The sequence below is a fragment of the Perognathus longimembris genome, chromosome 17 (genome assembly GCF_023159225.1).
Source record: "Perognathus longimembris pacificus isolate PPM17 chromosome 17, ASM2315922v1, whole genome shotgun sequence".
Taxonomy (NCBI): domain Eukaryota; kingdom Metazoa; phylum Chordata; class Mammalia; order Rodentia; family Heteromyidae; genus Perognathus; species Perognathus longimembris.
In genome coordinates, this window is record NC_063177.1 from 10,713,149 (window position 1) to 10,723,399 (window position 10,251).

At 43.6% G+C, this 10,251-nt stretch overlaps 1 protein-coding gene across 1 annotated transcript in view; it reads left to right on the top strand.

Moving 5' to 3' along the window:
• Nucleotides 1–3,293, top strand: part of Itgae (integrin subunit alpha E) — a 64,092-nt gene extending 60,799 nt beyond the window's left edge. The window contains exons 30-31 of the mRNA XM_048366257.1: nt 1,947–2,057; nt 2,990–3,293. Coding sequence (XP_048222214.1) covers nt 1,947–2,057; nt 2,990–3,085 — 207 coding nt within the window. The 3' untranslated portion in view covers nt 3,086–3,293. The remainder of the gene's footprint in view (nt 1–1,946; nt 2,058–2,989) is intronic.
• Nucleotides 3,294–10,251: the final 6,958 nt, after the last annotated feature.

Below are 10,251 nucleotides of genomic sequence, written 5' to 3' on the forward strand. Positions count from 1 at the left end.
TCTTTCCGACTTAAATTGGATAGCCCTTGGAGATTGTTTACATAAGTCACTACTTTAAGCTAATGATAATAGGGCTCAAGGACATACAAGAGCACAGCTAGATGTAGAACCCTGTCTTTGCTGCCAGGAGACCTTCTTTCAGACTGTCAGAGCATCATTCTCACAAGGTTGCACTCTCCTGACAAGCTGGTTTTTCTAGATAAGACACTAGAATGGTTTCCTATAAACTATTTTGGTCATTAGATGACCCAAAATGCTGCATAAGTGAACATGCCAATTTTTTGCTATACTGTCATCATTCTGGATCAATACACAGTATGTTGCCAAGGTCTCATATTTTGTTTTTTAAAATAATATGGAAACCAGGATACGGCAAGGACACCTGCAATTTCAAGTTCATTGCTGCACTGTTCACAATAGCCAAGATAGGGAAACAACCCAGATGCCCCACTACAGATGAATGGATCCAAAACATGTGGTACCTATATACAATGTAATTTTATACAGCCATTAGAAAGGATAAAATAATGGCATTCACTGAGAAATGGGTGGAACTAGAATAAATCATGTTGATCAAGATAAGCCAAGATCAGCAGCTGGGAGTGCCTGTCTCATATACATGAAGCCCTGGGTTCAATTCCTCAGCACCACATATACAGAAAATGGCCAGAAGTGGCACTGTGGCTCAAGTGGCAGAGTGCTAGCCTGGGCAAAAAGAAGCCAGGGACAATGCTTAGGCCCTGAGTTCAAGGCCCAGGACTGGCCAAAAAGAAAAAGAAAAAAGATAACCCAAGATCAAAGAGACAAAAGGTATTTGGTCTCCCTGATATGTGGGTGTTAGATTTAAAACACAAGGAAATATAACAATGTAATCAGGACTCCAGATACCAATATACAGTGAGACCAAAAGAGGATGGCCTTGGGAGAAAAACACCAAATAGTAAGACCCAAGCACCTCTTCACATGTACGTAAAATAACATACAGACTGAAAAGTGCCCCAAAGATAAGGAAACAAAGGACCTCTTCTGAAACTGTCTTACTATTTTTAGATGACTCTATATTCCCTACCTCATATATGGGGTATGCACGAACACATCTCAGGGAAGCTGGGAAGAGGGTACAGAATTAATAGAAAGCGGGTGAAAAAAAAAAATACAGTAGAGCTGGGGATATGGCCTAGTGGCAAGAGTGCTTGTCTCATATACATGAGGTCCTGGGTTCAATTCCCCAGCACCATATATGCAGAAAATGCCCAGAAGTGGCGCTGTGGCTCAAGTGGCAGAGTACTAGCCTTGAGCAAAAAGAAGCCAGGGACAGTGCTCAGGCCCTGAGTCCAAGCCCCAGGACTGGCCAAAAAAAAAAAAAAAAAAAAATACAGCAGAGGAGCCCATCAGCTACATCGGACATTGATGAAAGTGAACTGAGCAACTCAAGGGTGGTGTTGGGAGGGAAGGAGTGAGAAAGAGGGAACAGACGTTACTAAACAAAAGGAAAGAAATGTACATATCACCTGACTTGGAAGGAATTGTTTTATTGTAAAAGTTCATAGAGTTCATAAGCTTTGTAAAATAGAATGATGATTGTCATCATTGTGAAGGTTAAAATGTATACTGTAAAATATATGTGGTTACTTAAACTCAATAAAAACTTTAAAAAAATATTCCAAAGGAGAGGGAAAAGAAACTGTAATGTAGCTATAATGTCTGGAAACACAGAATTTAAATATACGTAATAAATGATTATTGGTAGTACCTTACAAAAATAGAACATATTTAATGATATTTTATGTTCAACACATTGACTTACAAGGCATGGTTTAATGTATTATACAAAAGTGTGAATGTAGCTCATTAAAATAGTATTTCCACTGGGCGGGGGGGATAATAATGTGGAATTTTTTCCCTCTTTTATCTGATTTATCAAGCGATCTTTTTGCCTCGTCCAGATCACTGTCATCTTCCTGAACAGCGAGGAGCCTTGTTCTTTGCCTCTCATAATTGGCAGCAGTGTTGGTGGCCTTCTGGTTCTGTTGGTGATTGTAGCAATCCTATTCAAGGTCAGTTCTACTCTTTTTTTTTTCACAGGGTAAGAGAGGACTGCGCTATGGGTTTGGGCCCAGCACCCTCTAGTTGACCAACTCTGAACCTAGTGCAGCTATTCTAGACTTGTGGCCACTTTTCTCTCTTGCTTTAACCATAGCATGCTTTAGGCAAAACAAACAGAAAGAACTGCTTAAACGGGTCTGACTGGCATTCCCCTTTTAAAATTCTTACCTTGTCTTCTATTCTAGTGTCCCAACTATTTTCTTGCTATTCAGGCCCCTCTATTCTTCAGCCTCTTCCCCTCTCTGCTCCTAAGTGTTTGCTTTTTCCTGTAGCCCAGTTGAAAATGGCCTTAAAGTCATGTTTCTTCTGGAGAACCACCTCCCAGGGTTCCTGTACCCACTTTTCACTTTGCTCTTATTCATTCTTCCTTGAAAACAGCCTAGCTCCTCCTTCTTGAGTTATGTGTTTGTCCTGTGACCCAGCTCCCTTCTGAAAACCTTCCAACTGTGGCACTTGTTCCAATGTATAGTAATTATTGCCCTTCCTCCTAGATTCTGAGTTCTGGTGGTAGGAGGTCCTGCTTGAGCTCATTCTGTCCTAGCAGGGCAGGCTGTACTGAGTATTCTTACATGAACAGGATTTGATCTGGTATAGCTAGAAATATATGACTATGCGGAATGGGTTAAGCTGAAAGGGTTCAAGTGCTCTGGGGGTTCAGAGGAACGTGGGAGGTTAGCTCTCATTGTAGGATGAACACCAGGAAATGCAGCAGTGAAGAAGGATCTGGAGGTACTGGTGTTCAAGGAGAGACTCAGACGAGGAAGTAGGAAAAAGAAGTATGAACAGAGCATCCTGGGGATATTTAGGCAGCCATCAAATTGATTGTTTTGTAAAACATGGATATTTTAGGTCTGTAATTGGGCTTTCTCTTCCCTCGTTTCAGTGTGGCTTTTTTAAAAGAAAATATCAACAGCTGAACTTGGAGAGCATAAGGAAAGCTCAGCTGAAATCAGACAGTGTGCTCACCGAAGGAAATTAGAACCTGCTTTCTCATCTATTGGCAGAGAATACCAACCAGTCCCCAAACATCTAGACACTTTGAACTTCCGACTACATTTCTACACAGTGGTCTAGAGCAGTATCAAATGAATAGTATTGTTTTTACCACATATTGTCTTCAAAGTATCTTTGTATTCTACAAAAAGAAACTTGAGAAACATTACTATTAAAGTTAGTTTTCTTTGTAATAATGCGTTTAATATGCAAATATTCTTTATGATTTGTAGTAAAATTTGGTCTCTCTCTCTCTCTCTCTCTCTCTCTCAAAAAAAAACCCTCAGGGACAGTGCCCAGGCCCTGAGTTCAAGCCCCAGGATTGGCACACACACAAAAATAATAATACTATGTTGAAAATGAACCATACAACACGTGAGTGGGGATGGGAGTGAAAAACTGAGAATGAAGGAAGGAGTGTCATTGTCCAAAAAGAAATATTCTCATTACCTGACTTATGAAATTATAGCCCTTCTATATCACCTTTATAACAATAAATATATTTTAAAAGATAAAAATAAGTAAAATAGGTAATAATACTGCTGAGTACTAGTGGCTCATGTCTGTTAATCCTAGCTCCACAGGAGGCTAAGATCTGCAGAAAAGTCTGTGAAACTCTTATCTCCAGTTAACTACCCCCCAACAACATGTCAGAAGTGGAGCTGTGGCTCAAGTGGTAGAGCACTAGCAGAAGAGCTCAGGGACAGGCCAGGCCCTGGGTTTAGTCTCCCAGATAAATCTTAATTTTTTTTCAGGTTTCTAAAAGAAACTCTTTGGAGTATGTGTATGCACTTGAGCCTTGTCTTTCTGTTGAGAATAGTGAGGTCTGAGATTAAGGCTAGAGTGTCAAGGTGAAAGGAAAATGCCCCTGCTCCATTTAGTGGGCAAATGTTTGTGATTTCTACATCTAGCAAAAGGCTGCTAGCCTAACATGAATTAAGACACTGAGGTTTGCAGGTAGTTTGCCTCTTAGAGACTTGGCAGGTTGGTAGACTGACTCACTGCTCAATGATGCTGTGAGTTCCAGGTCTGGGGCTTCTGAGTTGTGTGTATCACATTTGCTTTTTTGGGGGGCTGGGGATATGGCCTAGTGGCAAGAGTGCCTGCCTCATATACATGAGGCCCTGGGTTCGATTCCCCAGCACCACATATACAGAAAATGGCCAGAAGTGGCGCTGTGGCTTAAGTGGCAGAGTGCTAGCATTGAACAAAAAGAAGCCAGGGACAGTGCTCAGGCCCAGAGTCCAAGCCCCAGGACTGGCCAAAAAAAAAAAACCAAACACATTTGCTTTTGACAGTTTAGCAACTCTATTTTCCATCTTTTTCCCCCCAAACACTGTTATGTTAACATGTTCAAATATAGAAAAGTTGAAATGCATAGTGAGTATCTGTCTATTTAACTCCCTTTACTCAGTAACATTTTACTGTGCTGGACTTATTACTTATTTTCTCATGGATATATCCAACAACTTTATTTATTGGTCCTGGGGCTTGAACTATGGGCCTGGTTGTTGTCCTTGAGCTCTTCAGCTCAAGGCTAGTGCTCTACCACTTGAGTCACAACACCATTTCTGATTTTCTGGTACTTAAGTGGAGACCAGAGTCTCAGGGACTTTCCTGCACGGGCTGGCTTTGAACCACGATCCTCAGATCTCAGCCTCCTGAGTAGGTAGGATTAAAGTCGTGAGCCACCAGCGCCTGGTCCAACAACTTATTTTTTAAAATATTGTTATATTTTTGCTGGGTGCCAGTGGCTCATGCCTGTAATCCTAGCTACTCAAGAGGCTGTTATCTAAGGATCATGGTTTGAAGTCAGGCCAGATAGCAACGTCTGGGAGACTCTAACCTTCAGGTAAGTACAAAAAGCCAAAACTGGAGCTGTGACTCAAGTGGCTGAGTTCTAGTCTTGAGCACAAAACCTTAGCTACAGTGCCCTGAGTTCGTCCCCCAGAACTGGCACACACAAAATGCATATGTGTGTGTATGTATATATATATATATATATATATATATATATGTATGTATAGATGTATATATATATATGTATATACTTAAGAAGCTGAATGCTGGGGGTTCACCTATAAGCCTAGCTACTCAGGAGGTTGATATTGGGAGGATCATGTCCCCTACATGGGCTCTCTCTCTCTCTCCCCTTCCTCCCTCCCTCTCTTCTTCCCTCCCTCCCTCCTTCCCTCCTTCCCTCCTTCCCTCTTTCCCACTCTCTTTCTCTCGTCTGTTTCTCTCTTCTCTCTGACATCTAGATATGTCTGGCTTCAGACTCAAGATCTTCCTGCCTCAGTCTCTTGAATGTTGGGATTACAGACATGACTGTCAGCCTGCCCTTTGTAATTTGCATCCGGTTTTTAATCTCTCCTGGTAATACTGTCTTTGTTTTATGTGTGGAGATAACTTATTCAAGGTCACAAGGCTAGGGTATGGCAGAACTATTGTTCAGTGGAAGGTTTCTGGATTTCAAGCCCAATGCTTTTTCTTTTTCTTTCTTTCTTTCTTTCTTTTTTAATAAAAACTTCATCTCAGATGGGGCAAGGCATGAGTGACTGTAGAAGAATGCTTTTCACACCTGGCTGATGTAAGAGCTCAACTGCTCAGGACCTGTTCATCCCTGCCCACAAAGGCCCTAGCAGCTCCAGTTTAGCTTGGGAACCTGAGTTTTTGCCATTCACTGCAGGTAATTTTTGTTTAAGAACCATACTCTGTGAGCCACTAGTTGAACAGCCAGCTGTGTGATCACTTTGTGCATTTCATTGCACACTGTCCTTACTACACTTGGATCTTAATGACTGAGAGTTGCCTCAGGAGGCAAATTTCATTTATTGTTCAGGTAGAAATCTCCATAAACATATAGGGTCATTCCACTCTGAACACTGCAAGTAGGCTAAAGGAATCTCTCCTTCCCTCCATCCCTTCTCTCTTTCCCTCCCTCCCTCCATCCTTTCCTGCTTCCCTTCTTACCATGGTTTTACTAACCTCAATGACTAATAAAGGCCCTGTAGTGAAAACTGGCAAAGACTGTTCCTATCTTTAATAAGCTACAGATCTTTCCATTTAAAAAAAAAATGCTGGTACGGGAACTTGAATTCAGGGCCAGAGAATTCTCCCCTAGCTTTTTTCCTCAAGGCAGGTGCTCTACCACGGGGAACCACAGCTCCTCTTCTAGCTTTTTGCTAGTTAATTGGATATAAGAGTCTCAGATTTGTCTCAGATCTCACCCTCCTGAGTAGCTAGGATTACAGACATCAGCCAGCATTGCCCAACCAGCTCTGTGTTTTGTGTGAGAATTTCATGCTCATTTTCCCACTTTAGTCCTGTGACCTGAGGCCCGAAGGTGTGAGAGGAACGGAGAGTGCATGTCGGGGGTGGGAGACCCACTGGGAACTGGAGAAGGACACATTCTTTTCTAAACTGTGTCCCACACCCCACAGTGGTGTCTTGATTGCCTCATTTGAATCTATCCATTTAGGACCCAATGAACTGGAGTTTAACTCCTTACTATTTTTTGGTGGTGGTGGTTGTTTGGTTTGGTTTTGTTCAGTGCTGAGGATGGAACTCAGGCTTTGAACTTGGAATCCTTCTTCATCCATGTACCAAGTTCTGGGAATTACATGTATGTACCACCCTGCCTGGGTAAACTTCATTTTTTTTTTCTGAAATGCAAAAGCAAGGCTTTTTATTCAGGCGAGCTGCAGCCTGGGGGTAAACTTCATTTTAAAACTCACTCATGGCTAGAGGATATTCCCCACAGAAAGGCTCTTTGTTTTTTCTGCTGTGTTTAACAACATTAATAATGAATGTGCTAGATCTTACGTAGATCAGAAGTATCTATTAATGGATTATGTTAGTGATAGCAGAACTGCTCAGATTGCCAAGAGTCTTTCCCATTTTGGGCCTTTCATTTCAGACCTTTCCCATGCTTGGCTGCCTCCTGGGATACACAGCACTCTGAAGGAGGCTTTAAATCCACCTCTTGGTTTTCCCTCTCCCTTGGAGTGGGAAATAGAGTTATCTATCTGTAAGTAACATCTGAACTTTCCATTCCAAGAACAGTATTATTTTGTGAGATTTATGTTTTCTTTATTTTTATTTTGTTTCCCTCAACGTCATGGAGACTGTTGTTTGAGATGGTGAGCCTCTTAGACTAAGGGGAAACTTGACTTCAGTCTCCCTAGGGTTGAACAGAACAGGGGGCCCGTGTCTTTGGAGACTTTAAGTGCCCTCTCCAAGGGGCAGGTGGAAACCCCTGATGCTGTTGGCCAGTCTCTTGCAGCCACCCACCCATTACAGGTGTTTTCCCCTTTGTATACCCTTTCTGCTCATCCTCTAATGGGAGCATTTCTAGATTAAAGGAAATGCTTATGCATTGGAAGTCTCTTCCATTCTTTCTCCTAGTGTGTAGAATTCACAGGATATCAAATAGTGTATTCCTTAGAAAGCCAAAATCAAAGTTCAGCAAATAAAACACCAGAAAATGGGTACTGAAAAGGAATTGGGTGGGGTCATGGAGAAAAGGGTAGGTGAATGAAGAGAAGAGGGGAAAATGCATAGGAGAGTCCAGTGTATGTCCTACAAAATGAAGAAGAGTGAGGAAAAGGGTGGGTCAGAGAAGGATGGGTGAGAATGTTGAAAGGGATGACATTGTATTCATAAATTGTTAAATGGTAACTCCTTTGTACAACTACTTAACAATGATAATTTTTTTAAAAAAGGAAAAGAGAAAGGCACGGGAAAAGGCTGGAATTAGAGACAAGAGTTGGGAAGGCTTCACTTTGTGTGTGTGTGAATGTGTGTGTATGCACACGCATGCACACAAGCAGGCATGCCTTTGTCTGTCAGTCCTGGAGGTGTCCGTAAGCTCTTTTGCTCAAGACTAACACTACCACTTTGGTAGAGTGGAGCCAGAGCTCCACTTCTAGTTTTCTGGTGATTACTTGAAGATAAGACTCTCAAGAACTTTCCTGCCTGGACTGGCCTTGAACCATGATCCTCAGATCTCAGCCTCTTGAGTAGCTCTAAGTACAGGTGTGAGCCATGGCCCCCAGCTGCCCTGAGCTTTTTTTTTTTTTTTTAACAACTTTTTTGTTTTGTTTTTGTTTTTGTCAGTCCTGGGGCTTGAACTCAGGGCCGAGCACTGTCCCTGGCTTCTTTTTGCTAAAGGCTAGCACTCTGCCACTTGAGCCACAGTGCCACTTCCAGCTTTTTCTATATATGTGGTGCTGAGGAATCGAACCCAGGGCTTCATGTATACAAGACGAACACTTTACCACTAGGCAATATTCCCCGCCCCGCCCCTGAGCTTTTGTGTACTCCACTGGACCCATGGCTTTTTAGATAATTTGAGATGAGAGTTTCACAGATTTTCCTGCCTGGGCTGGCTTTGAACCCAGGTCCTCAGATCTCAGCTTCTTGAGTAGCTAGGACTACAGGTGTGAGCCATTAGCACCCAGCTCTGCTGTGGTGGTTTTTTTTTTTTTTTTTTTGCCAGTCCTGGGGCTTGGACTCAGGGCCTGAGCACTGTCCCTGGCTTCTTTTTGTTCAAGGATAGCACTCTGCCACTTGGGCCACAGAGCCACTTCTGGCCATTTTCTGTATATGTGGTGCTGGGGAATTGAACCCAGGGCTTCATGTATAGGAGGCAAGCACTCTTGCCACTAGGGCTGGGGAGCCCATCCGCTGTGGTTTTAAATGGAGACTTTCCTAGGACTCACAACAGAGCTAAATATTCTCAGGAGCAGATCCAAACCACACAAGAACAATAAATAGGCTTAAACATAAGACAAGCCTTAGGAGCAAAGAAGACATTAAAGTAGGTAGCTGAAAAGGGAGAACACCACACGTGTTATTCAAGCAGGAAAAAATGTTTATTCCCGAACTGCTGGCCTGTGGCAGAGATGATGCATGGCCTGAGAGAAGAGCCTGAAACACTGAAGGACCATGCCTTATCTAGGGCAGGGGCAGGAGGTATGGCAGGGGGATTGGATTTGACCTCAGAGAAGAGGGCGTTAACTGCCTCCAGGTGTGCCAGTTACCTAGTAATGCAGGTACTGGGTACAGACAGGTGTGTGTGGGGGAGGGCGGAGTATTTGCATAGAGCCCTCCTTGGGGGTGGACCTTACGGATATAAAGAGAAAAAGGCCCTTTAGAAATTTATGTGAAAGTAGGATGTGCGTGGCTCATGTCTGTAAGCCTTGTTACTTAGGAGGCTGAGATCTGAGACTCGAAGTTCAAAGCTAGCTAGGGCAGGAAAATCTACGAGAGTCTTATCTCCAGTTAACTCCAAAAGGTCAGAATGGAGGTGTGGCTCAAGTGATAGAGCACCAGCATCAAACAAAAAGGCTAAGGGGCAGTGTCTAGGGCCTGAATTCAAGCCCCAGTAAGCAACCCATTTTGATAGAAAAGATACTTCTTCTCACAACACACACACACACACACACACAGAGAGAAATTCATGTTTAACTCCCCATCACGTCATTGCATGTTCTTTAAAGCACCTGGCTGGCTCAGGGCCCCCCCCCCCCGCCCCACGAAGCCCACCCCTTGCTTCAGGTGAGGCAATGATGGGCATGTGGCAAGGGAGCGGCAGGAGAAGATGAGGCCTTTGGCAACTCTGTGCGTCCCTGACTCCTGACCCAAAGTGTGACGCAGAGGGTATACACTGGGTCCTTGGCATGTTCGGATGGTGCTCCTGGGCCACTAGGCAGTAGGCCCGGCCCAAGGTATCTGTTCTCTCTACTGATTCTCTGAGGGCATTGGGAGGGCTGTTTCCCTCTCAGAAGTGCTGCACAACTTCTTAGGAAGACAGTGTCTGTGGGTCCCTGACCCTAGCAATGGCCTCTGATGTCACATTGAACGACATGCTAAATGTCCTCCAGAATGGGCCACAGTCACCAGAGGACGGAGCCTGAGAGCCCCAATGAAGACCCAGGAGACTGGCTGGTAGATATCTTCAGCAAGGAGGAAGTGGGCTTTGTGTGACCTTTCTGATAGTCCAGCGAGGCCATGTGGAAATGGTAAAGCACAAAGAGGTACAAGGACAGTGCCCAGGCCCTGAGTTCAAGCCCCAGGACTGGCACCCAAACAAAAAATTAGTCAAGCCGGGCACTGGTGGCTCATGCTTATGATTCTAGCTACTCAGGA